This window comes from Schistocerca serialis, chromosome 4, assembly GCF_023864345.2.
Source record: "Schistocerca serialis cubense isolate TAMUIC-IGC-003099 chromosome 4, iqSchSeri2.2, whole genome shotgun sequence".
Lineage (NCBI taxonomy): Eukaryota > Metazoa > Arthropoda > Insecta > Orthoptera > Acrididae > Schistocerca > Schistocerca serialis.
Window position 1 is genome coordinate 279824932 of NC_064641.1, and position 26379 is coordinate 279851310.

The 26379-nt window shown below is 42.8% G+C and overlaps 1 protein-coding gene and 1 pseudogene across 1 annotated transcript in view; both read right to left on the reverse strand.

The window, feature by feature from the left end:
• The window catches only part of LOC126474396 (alpha-2 adrenergic receptor-like), a 283881-nt gene extending 262134 nt beyond the window's left edge, over positions 1–21747 (reverse strand). Inside the window, exon 1 of the mRNA XM_050101865.1 lies at positions 21091–21747. Coding sequence (XP_049957822.1) covers positions 21091–21747 — 657 coding nt within the window. The remainder of the gene's footprint in view (positions 1–21090) is intronic.
• On the reverse strand, positions 4674–4791 carry LOC126475745 (5S ribosomal RNA; annotated as a pseudogene).
• Positions 21748–26379: the final 4632 nt, after the last annotated feature.

A 26379-nucleotide genomic window follows, 5' to 3' on the forward strand; every position in this document is an offset into this window, starting at 1 on the left:
CCGAGCGGTTCTAGGCGCTACAGTCTGGAACCGCGCGATCGCTATGGTCGCAGGTTCGAATCCTGCCTCAGACATAGATGTGTGTGATGTCCTTAGGTTGGTTAGGTTTAAGTAGTTCTAAATTCTAGGGGACTGATTACCTCAGAAGTTGTCCCATAGTGCTCAGAGGCATTTTAACCATTTTTCCAAAAGGTGTGTCCATAACCGCACAGCAAAACTACATCTATGTTTCAAACGCCTACCATTTTATTATTTTCTCAGATTAAAGATAAAGGCTATTACTTCATGCGCAATATTCTACAGACTGAATTTGTTTCATTTCAATTAAGATTTTCAGACTGCAGGAATTGAGACATAGGTACACCTCATTTTGGACAAACGAGGCGCTTAATGATGACTGAATTACTTGAAGTTATTCGAAAATGCTGTCTAAGAATCAATAAATAATGCTTAAAATATTGACGTTGGTTGTTCCATTACTTTTTCAAAAAAAGTCGTAGAAATAGTTCATTATAGGCTGACTAAGGAGAAAAATCCCCTAAAAGGAATTGCTGTTTAAGACATAAGCTTTCCTCTCACATTTGGTAGTATAAAAAGCGAAGCGAGAGCTGTATCAGCTGGTTCAGTGTATGTGCAAGAACACGTTTCCTACTAACAGGTCTAATGCGAAATTCACTTAGTGAAAAATTAGCAGCACAACTTAACTTAATGTATACTTACTTCAACAGTTCGGTCCTTGTAAATCGCTAATATTGAACACCTACATGGACTGTACATATTATGTCAGTATATGTATCCATTGGAACGAGTGCGTATTTGAGAAACTAGACCCCATTCAGAACAACATTTGCAGTCCAGAGATGCCAATGTGGTTTATTTTGAAACACGGTACTGAGTTCGAGGCTATGATGTGGTTCAGGAAGCAGACTTGAATTTGTAGAGAGCGGGAAATAGAATCCTTTTCCGGCAATCCTTATTTAGATTTTTCTCCACTAGATTAAAAGGGATCGCGAGAACGGTTCCTCCGAACTGGCTACGACGAATTACGTCCTTTAACTTCCATTTAAGTTTATTGTCCAAATGACATCGTGGTCTACGCTATGTTGAACTATAACCTGCCTTCTGTACTCTTATTCAATAGAAGCGACATTCGTAGACCAGTCACAGGCAAAAATTGAGATGTCTCATACTTTAATTAAACCGCAAAAGAGAAACACGAGTACGGTTTCCTTGAAAGAAATCTGCCTGACTTCCTTCTCCTCTTTCGATATCTGCCTACCTTGTTTCCCGACCCAAATGAAAAGTTATCGACGAGAAATGAAATCCTAATATCCTTGCAGAGACGGAGTTCCTTATGCTTTATGACGGAAGCAAAGCTAATTCATAGGATATATCGACTTAGAAAGAGCGTTCGAAATTGTAAAATTGTGAAGGACGTTTGAAATACTCAGAAAAATAGGTGATCTGTAGGTAGGGACCGGTAACATGCGAACGAAGTGCTTTAATTAAAAAGGGTTTAAGACATGGATACACATATACTCAACCAGCGTCCACACTCTGCATCGAAGCAGCAATGACACAGATAAAAATTAAAATGAAGACCTAAGGATACAAATGATGAAGTTCGCTGTTGAAACAGTTTTGAAGTAGCAAAAATGGGTCAAGCGATGTACTAAGTATAATAATTAGTGACCACGAAGTATGTGAAATTAAGGAATTATACTACCTTTCCGGCAAAAAATCAACTGGCGGCCTAAGCAAGGTGCAGACTAGTGCAGAGAACTAGAACATTCTTGGCCACAAAAAGGCTTTCAGTATCAGTAATCAACCTTGGGCTGAAGAATAAATATCTGATGATGTACATCTGTAGAACAGCGATGCATGGGAGTAAATGAGGGACGTAGGGCAGACTAGGGGAGCACGGAATCGATGGGTGACGTGTGGTGCGTACTACAGAAGGTAGACTGATAAGAAATGAAGAGGATCTTCATTAACTTAGCAATGGAAGGAAACCTTAATAAAAAATAGTCAAGAACGACTAACAGGATGACACCGCACGTATTACGTTTCACGCAACTAGATGGAGCAGCATAAGCTAAGAACAGTAACACATTCAACAAATAATAGACAACATTGGATGCAAGTATTGTTGGGAGATGAAGAGGTTGGCGCAGGATTGGACTTCGTGCCGACTGAATCAAATCAGCCTGAAGACTGATGATCCGAAAAGAGAAAAAAAAATCTTTATTTACTCCCGGCTCTAATTTAACTATTGCACTGCCTCTAATAAACGTTTATATAGACCAAACGTTCAACTATAAAGTTAATAAAAATTTCTCAGTGATCTTGTAGAAAAAAATAAACAGCCAAGGAGTTGCGAAAAGAAAGACTAACGAAAACCCCTTTACCATGGTTCCAAAATTTTTAAAGAACATCTTCTTCAGAAGGAAATATTGGCAACTGGATTAAAAGTTATGACAGAGTTATGTTAAAATATACTCACAGTACGTCCTTGTCAGTATTTTCTTCTGAAGAAGATGTTTTTATAAACGCTGGACCATGGTAAAGATGTTTTAATAAACATTCCATTTTGCAAAGGATTGGCTATTTACTGTCTCTACAAGGTTACATCCTACGGTTGCTGCTCCAGCCACGTACAAAATTTTAAAATTTCTCAGTGAATTACACTGGTGAACAATCCTAATGAATTCAAAAATGGCTCAGAGTACTATGGGACCTAATATCTTAGGTCATCAGTCCCCTAGAACTTAGAACTACTTAAACCTAACTAACCTAAGGACATCACACACATCCATGCCCAAGGCAGGATTCGAACCTGCGACCGTAGTAGCAGCGCGGTTCCGGACTGAAGCGCTTAGTACCGTTCGGCCACAACGTCCGGCCTTTATGAATTCAGTCGAGTAAAATGTTGATCATCTGGAGCCAGAAGGTGACAAGTATGACACTTGTCAAAACGTCGCTCCGAAACGAGCACGTTACTCGGATGTGTCCCGAGGATAATTCATCAGTTCAATTATAACGCTTCTTCCTTTCATCGTTCGTTCAATCCTTCCTTCATTTCCCTATTTCTTCTGTAGTGTGAATTAGTGATCTGCTGTGGAGCGGGTGTACAAGTACCTCTGCTGCCACTGGCCTAGTGTGCTTTTCGCGAGTAGCTGTACACCACGTTGCAACTACTAAAATGACGGGTTTGTGAACTTAGTCCGACACAAAACGGCTGTAAACATGTTTTTGGTTATGTAAGCTTCCGTTTTTGTTCCCAGAGCATGAAATTCTGCTACACGTGGCTACCATTTTGCAGCATACTCAACACCACGCACGTTACCTCTAATGCTACAGCTCTGCAGGGGATACAATATATTTCCCGAATTCCATTTTAAACGCATTACCGGCGAGTTTCAGGAACTCGTTGTTGTGGAATTGTTGCCTCGCTGGTCGTTGTTAAGAAAATGCAATTTAATTTATTACATTCTCTTTTCTCGTATTAATGAATTTACTTTTGTAGAAGTTTCTGGAATTTTTTGTTAGTATATTTGAGGGTCTTTCTGAATAACGCATCTTTCTCAACAAAATTCTCCAGAGTTTATGACCACGTTATAATAAAACTACTGATCTTTTGGCTAATATTCCAGGTATCCTTCACGGTGAAATGGACTGTGACCACAACAGACTACGACATATACGTCACGTCTAGCCGTTCTCTGCAGTTACGGATATATCCGTTCCCGCTTGTCTCTCTCTCTGGTTCAAATGGCTCTGAGCACTATGGGACTTAACTGCTGAGGTCATCAGTCCCCTAGAACTTAGAACTACTTAAACCTAACCTAAGGACATCATACACATCTATGCCCAAGGCAGGATTCGAACCTGTGACCTCTCTCTCTCTATCTATCTATCTCTCTCTCTCTCTCTCTCTCTCTCTCTGTCTGTGTGTGTGTGTGTGTGTGTGTGTGTGGCTGCACATGAATTATTCGTCCATTGTTTCTAAATCCGTGCGTTTTTGTGTGATCATTGAGTTCTTACAGCCTAAGTGTTGCCATACTGCATTTTAGCATACTTATTCCACTCAGAATCAAGTTTAGTATACTGACTATCATCTACGGTTTTATATCCTGCATTTTCTTTCAACCTAGTACTTTGTCTACCGTTTTTGCTACAGTTAAAAATTTAACAAATGTTTTGGATAAAATGGACTAAAATTAATATAAATATGATAAGCTATTTGCATAAATTCACACGATATCTATACCTGAGATATATTGTTAATAACATAATTAAATTAGTTAAGTGTTCCTAAGCGCATGATTTGTACACGACCTTTGTTACATTTCAATTCTGTAAACTATTGTTTGGCTAGTCACTCTGTCCCGCACTCCCCCCTTCCTCCCTCCGTCCGATCATCAGTGATACATGAATTTGTACGACGCAGAATAAAAGCTAAAACTCCGTCCGAACAGGCCTTGGAGGGCCCAACGGCACCGACCGACCGCCGTGTCATCATCAGCCCAACGGCGTTACTGGATGCGTATACGGAGGGGCATGTGATAAGCACACGACTCTCCCCGTCGTACATCGCTTTACGAGACAGGAGCCACTGCTTCTCAATCAAGTAGCTCCTCAGATTGCCTCACAAGGGTTGAGTACATCCCGCTTGCCAACAGTGCTCGGCAAAGAGGATGGTCACCCATCCAAGTGCTAGCCTAGCCCGACAGCGCTTAATTTCGGTGATCTGACGGGAACCGGTATTATCACTGCGGCAAGGCCATCGGCACGACGCAGAAGAGAATTACTAGTAATCTGCTGAAAAGTATCCGGATAGTCCTAAGTAATGTGGAACTTACCACTATATTTAAGAGGTGGATCCTGTAGTATAAAAGGAGGCGGTGTTCTCAGCAGAGAGATCGGTTAGCAGAGCTCAGTGATTTTGAACGTGGACTTATCGTCGGTTGTCACCCGTCGGTGTCATACTTCGAAACAATGTGCTCTATTTAACAATTTAAGCACTTTAATTATGAACTGCGATGTAGCGGTTTCTGAAACCTGCTTATCCCCTAAGCTGATATTTCAATTAATGTAGGGCACCGGCAAGTACCAAATTAGCCATGTTACAAGAGTTTGCATCTGCTACGAGCCTCCGTGCGTTGGAGGACCCTGAACCTGGGTGTAAGAAAATCTGTCAAGTTATATATGAATGGCATTGCACCTACCGTCCAATGGAAAGACGGCGGTGTTCAAATCTACAATGAATAGTACGAATTTTTGCTCATTTCAGAATCTAAGCATTGGCCGTGGTATACATTATGTATCGTAAGTCGACAACACCGCAAAACTTACAGGAGAATTCCCTAAAGTTGCCCGAGCTAGTCATTATAACCCGATCAATTAGAAAAGAACTCTATTAGCTACAATGGAACAGTAATTATGGGTGCCGTATTTATTTATTTTTATAAGACTACTATTACAGTAGTTTATTCCCTCAACAGTATATTCACTTCTCCTGCACTATTTTTATAAGTGCTGACTAGAGGGAAGACGGCTTTCATGTTGGTGGGCAATTGTTATTTAACGTGTTATGGATTCGCAGTTCTTGCGTTTCTTTATGTCATCGTTTCTTTGCCCGTTACGGTGAACTGACAGGATACAACACCGCTGCTAACCCATAGTGTAAGGTATTAACAAAGCAAAACAAAATTTTACCTTATGATTACGAAATTTTCTACAGGAAAAGGTGAAGTATTAAAAAATCAAGATAAACTGATTTGTTTTGCTTATACAAAATTGTTAGAAACAGTCTGGGAACCTTGTAAGCGTGTTACAGGGGAGTTTATGCTGAGAAATAACTATTAAGGAAAGAATTCAATACGTTGCGCCATTTCCGAGTCAATTATCGTTAACCAGTCAGGTCACTGAGCGCACAAATTCAGGCACTTGCACGCCCGAAAGTCAGGTAATACACAGACGTCTGTGAGTCCATAAGTCCAAGGTTTGCAGTTGTTGGAATACTCATTTAAAGCTACGTTAGTTCGATCTGAGGAAACCAAACGAAGAACACGTTTCGGTACAATGGCGAATGCTTCAATTTGAGCATCCGACGGCCTCAGTTTAGTGGCAAATAAGTCAGAAACGGTGCAACTAATTGAACTTTTTTATTAACAATTATTTTTCAGCACAGCCTCCCCTGCAACATCTTTACAAGCTTTTCAAACTGTTTCCGGCCAATCAGTATACGATATCAAGTTAAGAAAAAAAAAGAATTAATAGATTCTATGTACAATCTATGCAACAATGTAAGTAGGTACCAGTTATCGGTGTTTGATGTGATAAGAAAATGTTATCGCTATAATTCATTTTCTTCTTAGTCTAGTGTTAATGAGTATCGCTTGGAACGAAGTCCTAGAGCGCTTGTAAGCGACTAGTGCCTCGCTGCAGTCGTCTGATCAAGTCCTTAACACGGGATACTCGCTTTCCTACACTGGTGCATGCAAGCAACGCGGTTAACATTTTCAGATATTATAGCAAAAGCCAAAAAGCTTACCGTCTCTGAAGATGAAATACTTTACCAATTTAAGTCCTTAACAGCAGAAGAGATCTTGAAAAGAAGTGCAGTTATCGTCAGTGCTTATCCAGTCGATTTAGAAGAAAGCTTAGGCGACGAAGTGGTGCAGTTTGCTGAGCCGCTCAAAACAGCTGCTTTTGAAATAAAATAACACGAGCCGTGGATTGCAGTTTTATAGACTTTTAATGGTACGTTCATTGAAATCGTCTTTCCAGAATGTGAAAACAACTTCACGCATTTATTTGTCTTTGATGATCACCAACTGCAATGGATAAAGTTGTTTCAACATAAAAGCGCATTAAAAATGAGTTAAAGGACACCACTGGACAACAACGTTCAAACGAAATTACGTTAATGACCATTGGAAGGTTCGTACAAAGAGAAGGCCATGTAGTTTGCATGCTCTGCGAACACTTTTTACAGCAATTTGACTTGTATTTCTTAGAAGAATCTTAGAGAAACACGTTGTCTGCCACTTATATCATGAAGTAATCTTATTTATAAAAAGTAGTTTGTCGACTGTATTTGTAAAGTATCGATTTAACGTAATGTTTCAATTTGCTAATGTACAGTTTTCAATAGCACGAGTTTATCAGTAATTTGTGGAACAGATAGATTGCAAAGATTTTATCTTCCATAGATACATTTGTAAAGCTTGAACACATGAGAAGGTACATCGTCTTTGGGTATTAAGAACGGCTCTTTTGAGTAAAATAGATTACGGTAGGCATAACAGCAGTAGCAGAGAGAGCGAATTGTGTCTTGGGCAAGATGAGACGTTGATCGGTTCGCTCAGCTGAAGAGCTATGCTTCAGAGCAAGTGCTTCTCTTTTGAAGATGAGAAAATTTGAGAAGTGGAGAATAGCAAAGGATTGGATACCACTGGGGGAAAGATTTTCTGAATTTTATTTTGACGCTTAAACGAGTCAGCAACCAAAAGGTATTTGTCGCATTTGTATTTAACGGTTTTTATAGTTTGTTAATTTTCATTGTTTACTGATTTCGAGTGTTAGGTAAAGGTGACGATTTATCAGTCATATGTCCAAGGCATTGCCGAATTCCATTCATTTCTGTTCGTTAAAAGCAGATTTTGATGTAATAATTATATTTAAATAATGCATGGGGTCTGTGATGGGGTTAAAGAGAATGAGAAATTTTATTAACATGTGTTTAAATGATGCATATACAATTTTGAGAAAATTAAATAATTTCTGATTTCCTTTTGTTTTTCATTTATACTTATACTCTCCCTTGCTTAAATGACATACATTTTGAATACATTTAGAACGCCATGAGTACGAAGAGCATTGGTAGCAGATGAACAGAACGACGAGTGCATCGGGAATTGTCTTTCATGACAAGCGGTAAATTACAGCACGCAGCATAGAGTTTTTCTCTTTCAGCTTATTATTGTCAATGGCAGCTACGCCAGTACAGGAAAGAACCGGTCGTGTATTGCAGGTAAGACATTACTGGGGCCCAATTATAGAACGCTTCTGGAAGGAGATTAGCTTGTTGCGCACAGTGAAATAAATTAGACGTGAACATGCGTCACCGTGAACGAGCATTTCCGCGACAAGATTAGTTACATTTAATACTGTCGATGTTCAAAGTCCCTTTCATTAGAAGTTACCAAATTAAAAAAGTTTCATTTTATTAGATAATTCCCACAATTCCCCATTGTTCAATATTTTTACGAGACACTTTCATCACTGGTTTAACTATTGCTATTTCTAAATTAGCCCATATAAAACTGGGAAAATCTTTTTTTGTAAAGTGCAGTTTTATTTAGTATCCTAAATTTTGAGCCGTAAAGCACATGAAGGATTACTACTTAGCTTTTGCTATGGGCCCCGCACTGACTTACTCTGGCACTGCACTTACAACGTTATCGTTCATAGCTACGTATATGCGTTGGTGAAGGCGACCGCCAGCCGCAGAAGGAACAAGTGTCCGGGACTCGGTGTGCGGCAGCGCGGGTTGGCTAGCTTCCAGGGGCGGCGCCGGGCGCCAGACTTCGCCCTTGGCTGCCGCCGCACCGCCCGGGCACTGCGAACTGGGGACTGTGCGCCGAGGCCACGGTGCTGGATCAGCCTTTAACCGCGGACAAAACCCCAGGCCTTCCTCCGTGATTCCCGTTCTTTGCTCAGTGGGCAGCGCTGAGTGACATTATCTCTGACTACGTGCCCTTTCACACCAGCGCACCGTAACAACATCGAAAGTAGCACACTGCGGTGGTCGTCAGTTTTTCGAATTTTGTGTTTTTTCATGTACACATTGGTTTCCCCGTTTGTATTAAGAAGAATTCTGAGACCTATTTCGCTGAAAATGAAGACCAGGAATCAACGCTGCGGTGACCGAGAAATTACGTCATGTCAGTAGTGTTGTTGAAGACTGCTTAAGCATGTGCTTGACTGCCATTTTTAGGGTTATCCTTATGTGAGGATGACACAACAATATTAAGTGATTTGAGCACATCACCCGCCGACCCCAGCCCACCACGGCCTCCGTTTTTTTGCTTTTGGCACATCTCGATAATGTGTCAAATTTCATTAATTAATATGATTAATTAATATGAGCGCATATCACAAAGAGATATTTACATAAGAATTACATACTGAAGTAAATGTGTCTATTTTTTATTGGAACACAAAATTTAAATCTACCTATGTGTTCATGTTTAGGAAGTATACTCCATATACATTGAAATGGGTGAATTTAAGAACTTTTATGTGACAGAACTTACAAAATGTGTGAACACAGCATAACTCAATCCTAGTTTCAACAAAGTTTCTTTTCCAGAGTCTGTTTCTTTTACAATCACAGTATTGTCTTCGGTGATCTTGCACACATCGCAAAATTAATTCTCTTTGTTATTTATCGTCTGTTAACAGTCCGTTAAAATATTACAGTAATCTCACTCCTATTTCTCCCGTATCGTATGCCACCTTAGGATGTTTCGTAGTCTATGTGGCGAAAATGTTTGAATCCCAGGAAAAAGGAAACTTATTTAACAAATATAAATCTATACTTCACCTCTTCAACATGAGCGAACTATTGACGGCACTGAATTCACCACTCTGGTGCAAAGTCAAAATTTCGTTTAGGAAACATACCCCTGGCTGTGACTAAGCCGTGTCTCCGCGATACCGTAGGCCCGCAAGTTTCCCAGGAAAGGTTCTGTGAAGTTTGAATGACAGGAGATGAGGTACTGCCGGAAGAAAATCTGTGACATACGAGGGCTGAATGAGCGAGCATTAGACGTGCTCGCGTAGCCCGGGAATGGCAAAGGTCCCAAGTTCGAGTCTCGGTCCAGGCAGGTAGTTTCGTATCAGCGCTCACTTAGCAGCAGAGTGAAAATTACATTCGCGAGTGTGGTAGCAATCAAGCACAAGCATGAGCCGGAGTTAACAACGTGTAGTGGCAGGACACAGCTTCTCGGGCACTGTGGCACCTGTTCCTCGTCTTCAGTTTCAACAAAATATGTCTTAAAATTCTTCTTCTTAAAACAAAATGAAAAACCACAGTGGGTGTGCGTGAAGAAACATGAAATTCTGAAAAATAAGGACCAACCTCGTAGTACATATCCTAATTCGGGATAGAGACATTTCAACACGGAAGCTACGTATAATGGCAACGTTATCCTCTCTTTTTATTGTTCATGTGTTGCCATGTTAAGTTGAGTAAAGTATGTAGATACTATTAGAAATTGCGTTCAACGTAAAGCGATGTTAGGCAGGCCTCAACTACTGTGTGCCTTCGATGGACAGTAGCACAAGTAGTGATGGCGATGTTGAAGCCCCTTTTTTTTATTCAGAATCAAATAAATCGAGTTGGGCTCCGCTACTAAATGAAAAAACCAGCACTTACCTCAAAATTTACAGCGTGACTATGAAATGTTTAATACTTATTTTAGGTCTAATGAAAAGAGTGTGAATAAAGCAGTATAGCTGTTCAGTAAACGACATGGTTTGTGGCTCCGTGTACGTGAGCGAGCTGAGATACATCGCGAAGCAGCTTTGGTTTCCTTTCAATAAAACTTGAGAAAGGTAATTAAGTATCTATTAGAAGACGATTAGTTTGGCTTTAAGAAAGATAAAGGTAACAGACAGACAGCCCTCAGTTGCGCTTGATAATGAAACCAAAGCTGAAGAAAAATATCGACACGATCATAGCATCTGTCGATCTAGAAAAAGTCTTCGGAAATATCAAATAGTGCAAGAGGTTCGAAATCCTGAGAAAAACTGGAGTGAGCTACAGGGGAAGGTATGTAATATACAAAATGTACAACAACCAAGAGTGAAAAAAAAACAACAAATGGAAGACCTAGAACGATGTCCTAGAACTAAAATGGGAGTAAGATAGGTATGCAGTCTTGTGGCTCTGATGTTCAATTTATATATCTAAAGTGAATGACGGCAATATCAGAGAGAATGGGATTAAAATTCAGGGTGAAAAGATATCAGTGATAAGATTTGCTGATGACATTGCGACTCAGCGAAAATGAAGAATTCCAGGATCTGTTGACTGGAATGAACAGCCTCAAGAATACAGACTATGGATGGAAAGCAAACCAGAAATAGTTGTAGTACAAATGAGAACAGCGGGAATAACATAAAAACTGATGAGAAAGTACTAGACGAAGATAAGGAATTCTGCTACCTTGGAAGTAAAATTACCCACGACGGACAAGGTGAGGAGAACATAAACGGCAGAGTTGCACAGGGAGTGACGGCACTCCGGGCCAAAAGAAATTTAGTGGTATCAAATACTAAGTCTTAGTTTGAGGAAGAAATATCTGAGAATGTATGTTTGGAAGACAGCACTTTATGGTAGTGAATCAAGGACAGTGAGAAAAATGGAACTGAAGAGAATCGAAGGGTTAGAGATAGGTACGCATCATATCTGAAGTACAGACAAGAGGAAGGGACATTAAGATAGCACATGTGTTACGACTGCAGGGAATGACTTTCATCGCATTAGATGGCGGTATAGAGGGTAAAAACTATAGGGGGTAAAAAGAGGGAGTATAAAGTATAGGGGAAAATAAAAATTTGAATACATACAACAAATAATTGAGTACGTAGATTGCATGTGCTACTGTAATCCGCAGGATAGAAATTCATGGCGGCAGCATCAAACCATTAAGAAGACTTATGACTCTAAATTAATAAATAAACTGGGTGACCGTCATTCTATAAGAATAAAACATACTGCTTTCAGTTATGCCTTCGGTCCTTTGAAGCAGCTTATAAAGATGCAATCGATTCAGGAACAGAATGCTTAACCGTAAACTACCATCCATCAGTATATGTAATGGCAGATCTGTCATTCCAGTTGTGCCGGTAAAACTCCAACAGCATTGAAGGTTACACAGTTTTCTCCACATATGAATGGCGGCGATGCAGGCCTTACGAAGGTTGTTAGGGGCATAAGTACTTAACCATGTTTATTGAGGAAGTGTTCTGGCGGTTGGACAAGGGAATAGGCTATTCTGCAGCATCACTTGATTTTCGAAAGAATTTCACATCGATGTTAAATTTTGCCTTGGCAATACCTACGGAGTTACCGGTACTTTCCTGTAGCTCACGGCTCATATGTTGGTAGGACATAAAACAAATAAAATAAATACTTTGTACATGAAAAAGATTTCATCTAAATGCAGCACGTTCGTCGTCAAATGGACGGTAATGTCCGTTGTGAACAAAGCAGTAGCTGTAACAACGTTGGAAACAACGTGATTCCTCCGGGATTGGCCGGACAGCGTTATTTCGCGAATAAAGGCAAGTACATGCCGCACGGTTTTCTTTGTTACGAAGACTCATAAGTGCTTCTTTCCATATTTGAACCCGGCAGCCTGTTTTGGTGATAGGCTGCTTCCAAAAGCCATCCCTATAAACAAGAAACGTTAATGTTAGTTATTTACAGCAGTGGCGTTACTAAACGATGGAAGGGGGCCTTTCGTCTGAAAAAGATACGGGCAGTGGTTCCTCACTCTTCGAAAGGTCTCTCTCTCTCTCTCTCTCTCTCTCTCTCTCTCTCTCTCTCTCTCCACCATTCTATGAACAACGTGTAGTTAACGTCCTTCCTCCTGACAGGGGGACTCTCCTAAGGGCTGCCTGAACCAAACACTGCTTTGAGTAAGTGTGGATGCGTCAGCTATACTTGTATCGAGAATGAGCAGATTATAGTTACGATTGTGAAAAAACTGCGCGTCAAATTCAACTAAATGGCGCAATACATTCCTAGCAACGACACTCCTTGTTATTTTTACAATTCAGAAAGTTCCCAATAAATCGATCAGTAGAAGACCGTTTATTCACCAAGACAGAAGACAGGAAAACAGGCATGAACCAAAGCTTAGTCTGTGTTGATAAATTTCTTTATTAAATGAATAGGTACGGGTATCACAGAAATCCAACTTCCATGGTTTGCATGAGCCGCAGGGGGGAAAGTCGGCCTACGTTGCGATGATCAAAGGGCTGTCTCATCCACTATGACTAGTCACATTACAACGAGTGTCAGACAGTATTATAGGGAAAAGGAAATGAAGACGCTGTCCACACCGGTCATCAGTATAGTACTCTTTACCTCACCCCTATTCCTCGGTATAAAACGATACCTGAGGGGGAAGGGATACAGTGCAAACATAAAGTGGATCATAAGATCACTCTACATGTGACATATAATTTCAGAATATAAGCATTTGACCGAAACAGGCATTCCATGAGAATGTCGGTTTATCGACCGATACAGAAAACTGCCATTTGCCGGTGGTAAAGGAGTGTTCGTAATATACAAGAAAAGAAAATACTGTCCGTGACCAAATGCACGTTCATTGTCGTTTGGTGTGTTTCTTTATTTGCAGGTTGTTTGCGTGACGGCTTTAACAAAATAAAATATCATTTTGATTTTAGGGATTCTGTAGGACCCTTGAGAGCTCACTTTGGTGATCAGTGAATCGCTCCACAGAATGAGAAAGGCAGTAAGTTACATACGATGGCCATATCTTCAGGAAACCTCAGGTGACGGCTCGTCAGCCGATACTTACTTGCCAAAGTACATGAGATTTATTCACAGCCTTGTCACCTTTTTTTAAAAATTTCAGAGCAAGTCATAACGAGCGTCATTCGTCTCTAATCTGCTTTGATAATACTATACGTAGTGCGAACATACCGTTCTCGCTGAGTAGAAGAAAAGTAAAAATTATTCTTGGGTTTCTAGCAAAATTAACTTACGGAGAAGGGAACAAACAACGAGGACATCGGTCCCATCGGACGAGGGAAGAATGGGAAAGGAAATTGGCCGTGCCCTTTCAAAAGGAACCGTCCCTACATCTGCCTGAATCGGTTTAGGGAAATCATGAAAAACCTAAATCAGAATGGCCAGACACGGGTTTGAATCGTCGTCCCCACGAATACGAGTCCATTGTGCTAACCACTGCACCAACTCACTCGTCGCAGAATCAGTTTTTTCGACGAAGTTTCTTCACCAGACAATTATATATTAGTGCCAGATATATTAAGAATAAGACCTTGCTTCATGATTTTTGGTAACAAAATATTACTGACAGCAAAATAATCGTCCTTATAAGTACTATAAATTGTTAACAGGTCACAATGCAATTTTCCTTAAGTCACTTCGTTTGCTTTCGTCAATATATGATGAAATGGGTATAAATTACGAAGAATAACTGCGTACTGTGAGGAAAATTAATCAGATCCATTATTAAAGTTGTATTCTTCGAGAAAATATTTTGCGAACCAGAGAATTTCTTGACACAATAAAAAGTTGTCTCCCAAGTGTGTGAGAAGTTTTGTGATGTATTACGGAAGAGGGATACGAGTATGTCAGCACCGTTACCGGGCACCATCTTTAACTATGTATGTTACACCGTGAGGCTTTGTATAGTACCATGCAGGACGATACTGTATGATTACAGCTACACTACCCTGCGGCACAACACGTTTGTAGCGCCACAAATTTTCTGAAACCAATGTGCAACTAAACTTTTGGTTAGTAGCCCATTTTGAGGTATAATTACGTAGTTAACTCGATTATAACAACGCGGCGTTACTTTTGTGGGAAAATAGCAGACGGAGAGAAACGTTAAGTGACGTGAAAACGAAGCGTTATGGGGCTTATCGTTAGAAATCATTCAATACTTACGTACTGTTACTATGAGCTACGTGTGCTATACAATAAACGTCAGTTAATTTAATTTTATAAGAGAGATAGGTGGCAATGATGGTGGTGGAATAGGCAGCAGCTGAACATGAAATATAACTTTTACACCTTGAACCGGAACTAAGCAAACAGAACAGTGACCCCATTGTCGACAAAAGCTCCCTTCATTGTCAATTAACACCAGCAGCCACATACGCTATGCACCTAAAACGTGGTTACATATAAGAACAGCCGTTTTCTAATTAAAAGAACGTATTTCTCCCCATGTCATTCGCAATATACACTCCTGGAAATGGAAAAAAGAACACATTGACACCGGTGTGTCAGACCCACCATACTTGCTCCGGACACTGCGAGAGGCCTGTACAAGCAATGATCACACGCACGGCACAGCGGACACACCAGGAACCGCGGTTTTGGCCGTCGAATGGCGCTAGCCGCGCAGCATTTGTGCACCGCCGCCGTCAGTGTCAGCCAGTTTGCCGTGGCATACGGAGCTCCATCGCAGTCTTTAACACTGGTAGCATGCCGTGACAGCGTGGACGTGAACCGTATGTGCAGTTGATGGACTTTGAGCGAGGGCGTATAGTGGGCATGCGGGAGGCCGGGTGGACGTACCGCCGAATTGCTCAACACGTGGGGCGTGAGGTCTCCACAGTACATCGATGTTGTCACCAGTGGTCGGCGGAAGGTGCACGTGCCCGTCGACCAGGGACCGGACCGCAGCGACGCACGGATGCACGCCAAGACCGTAGTATCCTACGCAGTGCCGTAGGGGACCGCACCGCCACTTCCCAGCAAATTAGGGACACTGTTGTTCCTGGGGTATCGGCGAGGACCATTCGCAACCGTCTCCATGAAGCTGGGCTACGGTCCCGCACACCGTTAGGCTGTCTTCCGCTCACGTCCCAACATCGTGCAGCCAGCCTCCAGTGGTGTCGCGACAGGCTTGAATGGAGGGACGAATGGAGACGTGTCGTCTTCAGCAATGAGAGTCGCTTCTGCCTTGGTGCCAATGATGGTCGTATGCGTGTTTGGCGCCGTGCAGGTGAGCACCGCAATCAGGACTGCATACGACCGAGGCACACAGGGCCAACACCCGGCATCATGGTGTGGGGAGCGATCTCCTACACTGGCCGTACACCACTGGTGATCGTCGAGGGGACACTGAATAGTGCACGGTACATCCAAACCGTCATCGAACCCATCGTTCTACCATTCCTAGACCGGCAAGGGAACTTGCTGTTCCAACAGGACAATGCACGTCCGCATGTATCCCGTGCCACCCAACGTGCTTTAGAAGGTGTGAGTCAACTACCCTGGCCAGCAAGATCTCCGGATCTGTCCCCCATTGAGCATGTTTGGGACTGGATGAAGCGTCGTCTCACGCGGTCTGCACGTCCAGCACGAACGCTGGTCCAACTGAGGCGCCAGGTGGAAATGGCATGGCAAGCCGTTCCACAGGACTACATCCAGCATCTCTACGATCGTCTCCATGGGAGAATAGCAGCCTGCATTGCTGCGAAAGGTGGATATACACTGTACTAGTGGCGACATTGTGCATGCTCTGTTGCCTGTGTCTATGTGCCTGTGGTTCTGTCAGTGTGATCATGTGATGTATCTGACCCCAGGAATGTGTCAATAAAGTTTCCCCTTCCTGGGACAATGAATTCACGGTGTTCTTATTTCAATTTCCAGGAGTGTAGTTCCCATCAAGGAATAATAATTTAGTAATAAAGACAAAAATAAGACTAGGCTTCATATGACGGATGAACGATTGCAATATCCTGTGGTTAACAACTACAGTTTACATTTTTCCATAAAGTAGCTTAACGGAGGTTATTAGTGCACTAAGGACACATTAGTATGCCCTCATTGTAGCTGAGGAAAATATCTAAAAGGTTGTTGTACAGGTAATAAATAAAAATAAAACAGTGCAAAAGATATCTGGAGTAGTATCGGATGCAAGTGCAGACGTCGTCAAGTTTTACGTCAGCAGCAATCCTTCTTTAGACGACCACTTGCGAAGAGTCACCGCCGGCAATCAAGTGAAGACATCAGTGGATGTGTCATAGAAGACACGTCAGAAGAGTACTGATGCAACAGGATGAAATGCGTTACGAAAACCTATCGTCATTACGTTGTGTATAAATTAATAAGGTAGAATTTTATAGTCGACGTGTAACAGTTATTCTATAAATTAAGGAAGTACTGGTATCAGAAAGGCAATTTTTGATAACACACACGACGCTTTAATAAACTTTTCACCCTTTCCTTCGGGTGTATACCCTGTATTTCTAAGTAAAAATTAGTTTCTGCGTGTGTCTTTCAAGAATCTCTTAACCCGCGACGATATTTCGATGTAAGAAGGCATGCGGCACTGTGCGAATTTTATAACAAATTAAACACGATTCACACAACTGGCCGCCTTCGCAAGAACACCATACACGCAGCACCATCGACTATACCTGTTAATAATGGCGAAGATCGTCCACACACGTCATGGATGATATTATAGATTCTTGGAATGTGATGAACAACTTTTCTTCGTCTCGTTACAAACACTTGAGTCTTTTCTAATAACAATCTGATACGGTTGGAATAAAATGAGTGATTGTGTTACGTAAGCTTATTGTAGTTCTTCTAAATGGACGTTTTTAAAGAAGCACCTTATTCAATAAACGTTTTCTACGCGATTTTCACACCATCTCGGCGTTAGGTGGTACGACGAAGTCTCAGAAACGGGAATTAAAGATGTTCTGGGCTATTGCTTATTCCGATCTGCTCATTTACGGCAGTATATTTAGTGATTTCAACACATATTATCTGTGTTGACTTTTCTTTGTGGGCTTAAGAATACATTTATGTGGCCGTTGCAATTCTCTATTTCTTACTGTTTTTCCCACACAGATTTATCTAATTGTATTAGGCATGTTAGGCATCATATATGCTTAATATGTGTCCAGTGTAAACACCTCTGGACTCAATTTTATGTCACAATTTGGCACTACAGTACACGTAACATTGGAACTACAACGTTGCTGTGAGCTTTAGCTGCAGTCAGGACAAGTGCAGTGCTGCAAGGATATGTCCAGTGAAGTGCAAATTTGTGACAAAAAGCTAAACCAGGTAATATTTGCGCAGCCAACTCAATTTGTGTGGAGATGGGGGGATTGGACCTGGAGGTGGACATACCGCATCTGATTCGTTTCTGCAGATCGCCATTACTACCTTTCCTATCGCCATCTCTGTCAGAGTGCCACTTACATCTAACGTCCTAGATTATTTTTTGGACATATTCCAATATCTGGCTTCCCGTATTATTTCAACTCCCTTTAGGTACACTGAAATTCTTCCATCCCAACATATGTACTATTATCGTGTTAGTTGTTGTAGTCAGTGTTCTCCTCAGATTCCTTTCCTCCTCCTTTCCTAGCACTGCACTTAATTTACAGCATCCTTCTGCAACACTACATCTCACAGGTTTAGATTAGTTTCTCTGCAGCTTTTAGATAAAGTTTTGAAGACATACAAACCGGCTGATGAAGCGTAGAAATATGTTTCGATAGTAATGATAATTAAAATTCAGTTCCAACCAGAGTGAGATTTTCACTCTGCAGTGGAGTGTGCGCTCATATGAAACTTCCTGGCAGATTAAAACTGTGTGCCGGACCGAAACTCGAACTCGGGACCTCTGCCTTGTCCGCAGCTCGTGGTCGTGCGGTAGCGTTCTCGCTTCCCGCGACCGGGTCCCCGGGTTCGATTCCCGGCGGGGTCAGGGATTTTCTCTGCCTCGTGATGACTGGGTGTTGTGTGATGTCCTTAGGTTAGTTAGGTTTAAGTAGTTCTAAGTTCTAGGGGACTGATGAGGATAGATGTTAAGTCCCATAATGCTCAGAGCCATTTGAACCATTTGAACCTCTGCCTTCCGCAGGCAAGTGCTCTACCATCTGAGCTATCTAAGCACGACTCACGCCCCCTCCTCACAGCTTTGCTTCTGCCAGTACCTCGTCCCGTACCTCCCAAACTTTACAGAAGCTCTCCTGCGATCCTTGCAGAAGTAGCACTCCTGAAAGAAAGGGTATTCCGGAGACATGGCTTAGCCACAGCCTGGGGGATGTTTCCAGAAAGAGATTTTCACTCTGCATCGGAGTGTGAGCTGATATGAAACTTCCTGGCAGATTAAAACTGTGTGCCGGACCGAGACTCGAATCGGGACCTTTGCCTTTCGCGGGCAAGAGGCAAGTTATGGAGGTAGGATACGAGGTACCGCCAGAAGTAAAGCTGTGAGGACGGGGCGTGAGTCGTGCTCAGATGGCAGAGCACTTGCCCGCGAAAGGCAGAGGTCCCGAGTTCGAGTCTCGGTCCGGCACACAGTTTTAATCTGTCAGGAAGTTTCAAGGTGAGTGAAAATTCTTTGCATATGATATAAACATAACTGAGATAACTACTGAGAAAGTAGCTGTCTGAAAACATTTTTGGAGTATCCATGAAAAACGTTACGTTTCCTAAATTTGGAAAAGTAATACTATCACAACGCAATTTTCAACACTGAAGCAAAGCTTGTAGCAGCTGAGTTATTTCCAGCCATACGAGCCATTTGATATTCAACAACGCTGAAAATCGATAGAGTGCTGATATGTACCAATTCAACGAGTGCTGTGTAGTCGTTTGCCAAGGGAGCTTCAGGGAAAACTGCGCACTGTTCAGAGCGGGTCCTCCTGAGATATTTACAATATCGATAGTTCTCCAGTGGAAACCGGGCCATAGACGAAGGCGTAATGAATGAGCTGACCAGCTTGCCAAACATAGTGCAATCACTGTAAGGTCAGTTCCGCATTTTGTTTGCTATCAGCGGTTTGCGGTAAAGGCAAACGGCGGAAGGAAATTGTTACATAATGAAGAAGTTAACTTCAAAGGAACTTGGTACTGGACGGTTCAACACCACATATTTCATACTCCACAGTTTATTAATTCTCGTCTTAAACAGAAGGAAATTATTGCCATTAACAGATTAAGAGCATGTCACTTGATTCCTAACAAGATGAACCACCTGAAGAAAGGGAACAGATCACGACTGCTGTACGGCTGAAGATAATATCCTGCAGTTTTTTATTTTTTTAGTAAAAATGGAGAAAAAACTATACGAAGAACTTAAAGATGTTGATTATCTGTCATTCCAGTTACGTCTAATATATATATATATGTATATATATATATATATATATATATATATACTACGAATACTTAATTTAACTTTGATGCCGTCATATACGGGGTGAACTCCAACCAAATATTTTTAGATGTTCAGGGAGATCTGAGTGGTCTCGGGCGGCTCGTTACACAGACTTTACATTTCGTTTTGGTTTCTTGTCGCAATAAGCCTTAAATCTGCACTATACTGAAAATAGTGCACAACGGTACAAATGTCGACGGTATATGCTGTGCGTGTTTCCATTCCGTCACGGTACCTGTTGTTGACGTCAGTAATGCTCTCTAAGGCGTTGCTTGTAATTACTCGGTCCTATGTAGTGTTTTGTTTTACATTAGCGTTAGTTGTACGTTAACAGTAAGGCACAACGGCACTACGGATTTTTATTCTGTGTCTTTCCTGTTCAAGCAAAAGATGTCTCAAAATAGGTTACGTACATTGTTGGAAAGCCAACAGACCGATCGTTTATAGCATCTTGCTGTTACAACATTTCATTTCAATTAGAACCCGCATAATGCATTACGAAGACCGAATTAGTGTTGACACCTTTACTTGACGCGAAAATTAAATTAAGATTTTTCATATTCAACCTGGTTATCGAACAACTCCACATTCTGCAACACGCACTACCTGATACAATCGGCGCTTAGAAAGAAGACTTATTTTCTTTTTCTGAAGCCAAATCAGCGTCAGACATGTCATTTGACGATGAGATTAACAACTTTCTACTGCTTTTGTGGTGTGCCTTTTACATAGTAAATCTTTACCTACGCACTGCATATCACTGAGCATGTTTAATTATCTCTACCACTTACATTTGCTGTTTGCTGACAGACGAACGATACATTACAACTTGGTTGTATGAAACATTGCCAGAAGCATTTGGGAATAAATAAATAATTCCGTTTAGATATGAATGACAAAATGGAATCTTAATTCATGGAAAAAAGTGTAGAAATCCTCATGTATTCCACTGTGTTCGTATGAAATGTTTAACTATAAAATAATCATAATTTAATTTTGCCTGATTTTATTAATTTTTGTGCGTCAAGATTTGGGCGATCGTCAGATGCCATCTGAGGCAGAACAAATTAACGGGTCGGCGGGCACATACCTGGCACTTGGGAAACTCCTCGACGGGCCGGTCGACCTTCCAGCCGAGCAGAGGAGGGATGCAGACGAGGCCAGACAGCAGCCAGACGAGAGCGATCATGATGGCAGCGCGGACCGGCGTCCGCTTCTTCAGGTAGTCGACGGCCTGCGTGATGGACCAGTAGCGGTCCAGCGAGATGAGGCACAGGTTCATGATGGACGCCGTGCACAGCAGCACGTCCATGGCGCTGTGCACGTCACACCACCAGTTGCCGAAGATCCAGTAGCCCATGATCTCGTTTGCCAGCGAGAACGGCATGATGATGAGACCCAGGAAGAAGTCCGCGACAGCCAGCGACGCGATGAACCAGTTCTGAATGTTCTTGAGGGCCTTCTCTGTCGCGATGGCAATAATGACCAGCATGTTGCCGACGACGACGATGATCATGAGCACCGTGACGACGATCGAGGCGAGGATGATGTGCGGCAGGGAATACCCGCTGGGGAAGAGGGAGTCGACGATGAAAAGGGTGCTGTTGGCGGTGGTGTTGGTAGAGTTGTCCACCTCCGGAGAGGAGAGGGCCAGCGCGGACAGGTTCCACAGCAGGTAGTAGCCGCCCAGCGGGTCGTCGTCCTCCTGGGAAGAGGAGTTCCCGGCGGTCGCTCTCGCCTCGTCCATGCCGACCGCCAAGTCCACTATCCACTCGTGTGACGCCACAGGCGCTCTCAATGTACCAACAAGCAAGGTTGTCCTAACAGCGCAATCACCCACTAGAAATAGCCTTCAGTGTGTAGCTTGGCGATGGAACTTTGCAGTCTCTTGCCTTAATTCCTTCACTGCACAAAGCGCGAAGAAATTTTGATATCAATGTAGTTTAAATGGCTGTCGACGGTGCGAAGAGAGTAGTGCTTTGGTCCCTGTATACATTGATAAAATTCATACTATTTTCAGTTTATATAAAAAACTGTTTAATGGAATGCTTTTATTGGGAACGAAACTTGCAAATAACCAAATTTTTAAGCTAACCAGATTTCAACGTTTTTTCAGCGTTTATTTTTCTTATTCCCTAGGCAAGTGGGTTTCTAACATTGGTGGCTGCACTTTGACGAAATTGACAATAGACTGTTTGATAATTTTTGTACTGTTTTGGTACCTTGAATGCTATAAATTCCACCTGAGCGTTCTCTCTAGAAGCTTTCAGTTGTTAGAAAATTTACTCTAATACACTCCTAAATGTTATCTACACATCTAGTGCTATGAATAAATTAACAATCGCGATGTAGAGCCAGTAAGAACTAAATTAATGAGCACGCAAAGACTATGGGTGATGAAACAACCAGTTTAAGTTTTTCTGATTTATTCCGTTTGCAGAAAGTATAAGGAAGAACTTTTCGGTGAAAATAAGTCCGACAGGTACAACTGAGGAAGTTTTCCTACGAGCTGTTGTCTATAGTCAGGTTTTTAAACTGAATTAAGTTATATTATTCAGTCAAAACTGATTCGTTGACCCCGCTTTCCGTTATTACTCTCTGGCTAAAGTCATCGCTGAATGAAACGAATACTCTACCTAAATTAATATTTTTTCATGATATGCTAGTCAAGAAAGAAAGAGGGAACTAATTATTGAAATTTATAGAAGTGGAACAGCGAAGTATCTTTAGTTTCAGTACAGGTGTTAGTTGACGACGCTACATAAATGAGTGGGTCACTACACTTACAGCGCCAAGTACAAACGAGGGACGTAAAGCTAAATAAATTATCTTCTGCTCCTTCTGTACGAAATTCAGCAGACGGAAAATCTTGCACTATTCTAACGACGTCAAAATTGCACCCATTACAAAACAAGGGCACAATTCCTTAATAAAAAGGGAACTCTTTAACTCAGGATTCCTTCATGGGCTGGACAGCCGGCAAGGATTCCTGTTCAGCTAATTTCTTATACCCGTTTTACTCCGAGGGACCTTCGATCTTTATTATCAGAGACCACAAAAATTCAAAAAGCAACCATAATGTAACTTAAAAGTCATGTGTACTTGTTTTAGGCTTACATTTAACGTTCCTGTTTATTAATAACTTTACTTTTAGTAAAAATTAGAATTGTGTTATATTACTCGTTATTTGTGGAGTTTCAGTTACCTTCTGATATTAATGTAAATTAGTGTTACGAATTTACAAACGAGATTAACATTTATGTATATTTGTATTGCAATTAATTCTTATTTCGAGAGTACTACAATATTTTACATTTGCAATACGTTTTTATGCGATTATATACGAAAGGGTAGACGAAAACACCGCGTGTTAGAAAAATAGAATGTGTAGCCTGTATTAAAAATCTTTCTCTAGTAAAATTACATTTACAAAATACTATCACAAACAAGAGCGCTACGGTGTAGGTTCGCTGCGGTGTCTGTACAGTGGGAGACGAGGACGCGGGTAGCTACGGCGGTGACCGGCGGAACGTATACACGCTATTTACAAAGTAGTGTCGGGGTGGGGCGCGTCGCCGAGCGTCACTCTGCCATGCCAGAAGGCTGGCGCGACCGCGCGCGCGGTTCACTCTGCAACAACCTGCAGTGCGAGCGACAGCGACGGCGCATTCCGGGCAGCCTACCCGGCAGGGGCCGCGCTGGCCTAGCGACGCAGGCGTCTGCGCCCCGGCGCCCTCGAGAAGCCCATGGCAGCCACTCAGGACATGAGAGAAACCCACCCTGCCCTGGTAGCGAGATCCGTGCCCTCTCTCTTCACAGGTGGGGCGCAAGAGCTGATCGCGTGGCTGTCACTACGACCGGCGCATAACAGAAGTGCAGACGCCGATTTCGCGACTTTCGGACATGGGAAGAAAAAAGAATCAAAGGTTACGGATGTAGTCGAGAATGTCACGGATTTCCTGCACTAATTTCGGGCCAGTTCCGTGAAAGTCACACCAGAGTCACGCGAGTGGTGGCAAATGTGGTGCGAACGGGTATAGAGATGACTCCTCTGGATCACAGGTTCTAGCCGGAGCACATGGCACTCGAGACTTTCGGGGAATAACACGCGACCTCCTCCTCGCCGAAAGTGTCAGCAGCAGTTGTCATTGTCTCCCATTCGTGCTCACGCTTAGTGGTCGATGTCTGTGGTGCTAGTGTGTGTACACGTGCAAGGTGTCGGCAGGTGTCTGTCGCTCCCTCGGGACAGGAGGAGCCGCTGACGTGTGGTGTGTGTGGCGCGCGGCGCGGAGCGGAGCGGTTCGCGGCGACCTGCACGCAGCGCTGCGGTGCGGTGTGGGTCGGTGCGTCCCAGAGGCGGCGCCGGCGGACACTGAGCGCGCGCCCCGCCAAACAGAGCGCGCCGGCCGGCTCCCCCACCCCCGCCGCCAGCGGCGCGCCACGGCGCACCGGCACGGCGCAGCCAGTAGCGGCAAGCCGTCCCGCCGTCATCAGCAAGGGCCCCACTGCCTACCGCTGGCATTTGCTCGAGGAGCGCAGAAGCAGCACCGGACCCGGATCCAAATGAAACAGAGCTTAATTTCATAAGTTTATTTATCCTACTTTTGTACAAGAAACTATCAGTTCCCTTCAGAGTAGTTGACATTAAGTTTTCTGAGTATCGTACCATATCATAACGTGAAAAGCTTTACTGGAGAAAGCGACGTTTCGGCCACGGTTATAGTGGTCTTCTTCTACTGACGTGATTAGCTCTGAGGAGTCGCTTATACAAGAAATTTTGGGACGTGTTGTGGCAACGCTGCTATGTAGATGGCACCGAATGACATACAGAATGCTGCTCGCAATGTCTTGCCATTTAATACTCAGTATACATGGAGCAATGCAACGCTGTATAGCTTGCCTTTGTATTAAACGTTTATTCCAAGAGTAGAAGTGTAGGCGCCGCGCGTCCAGAATTTCTCCTTCGTTTCAACGTCGGACAGCATGATCGTACAATGAGATTTTCACTCTGCAGCGGAGTGTGCGCTGATATGAAACTTGCTGGCAGATTAAAACTCTGTGCCATGTAGGCAAAGGTCCCGAGTTCGAGTCTCGGTCCGGCACACAGTTTTAATCTGTCAGGAAGTTTCAGCATGATCGTATTTCCTCAGCGCCTGCAATAAACACCTGGGTCCGCAATTTCGAAGCAACGAGATCTGTGTTGAAGGAAAGACCGGCACGAAGACTCCGAGCCGCTCGTACGAGAGGCCGGCCGAAGTGGCCACGCGGTTCTGGCGCTGCAGTCTGGAACCGCGAGACCGCTACGGTCGCAGGTTCGAATCCTGCCTCGGGCATGGATGTGTGTGATGTCCTTAGGTTAGTTAGGTTTAGCTAGTTCTAAGTTCTAGGGGACTAATGACCTCAGCAGTTGAGTCCCATAGTGCTCAGAGCCATTTGAACCATTTTTCGCTCGTACGAGAGACAGTATTGAGGCTGTGCGAACTGCTTTCGTAAGAAGCCCACAGGGCTCCGTTAGACGTCAAGCAGAGTCACTATAGTTTCACCGTTACATTGTTCAACGAATACTGGATGTGGACTGAAAGTTACAGATGGATGGTTCTATTCGTACAAGCTGCAGATCGTTTAGCAACTTCAACCCAAATACCTGCTAATGCATAGACAATATGCTGAACACATGTTAGCGAACGTGCACGAAGATGAAAATTTCATTAACCGCCTGTGGATGTCGAACGAAGCTCACTTCCATCTTGGTGGCTTTGTCAGCAGTCAGAATTTTCGCTGTTGATCTCAGCACTTTTTGCGTCAGCTGCACCAGCGTCCACTGCCCAGGAGCAAGGTTACTGTATGGTGCACCTTGTCATTAAGTGTCGTTATAGGCCCCTACTTTTTGAAGATGGGTGTGCAACCACTGCAACGTCTATTTGGCATGTTTCCATGATAAAAGATTTACTTGTGCAGGAACTGCCCGATTTTTCTGTCAACAGTTGGTTTGAACATGACGGATCAACTGCACATACGTCACGGATATCGGTGGGAGACGTGCCACGATTGTTTGGCAATCATGTCATTTCAAGGTACGCTGACATCACTAGGCAGTCAAAATCGCCTGACCTGACAGCGAGTGATTTTTTTTTTTTTTCCTTGTGGGGCCACTTTAAGAGGGTAGTTTACCGTACTCGGCCTGCTACCATCGAAGAACTTAAAACAATAATACGAGAGAAAATCTACATAATCCCTAGCGAAATGTTAGGTCTAGCCATGCATAAACTTGCTATTAGGCTGCAGGAATGTGTGCGCCGAGGAGGAGCTCATATATCGGATGTGATATTCAAGAAATAATACAATACGTACAATAATGGGAAAATCTTTGCCTTGACAT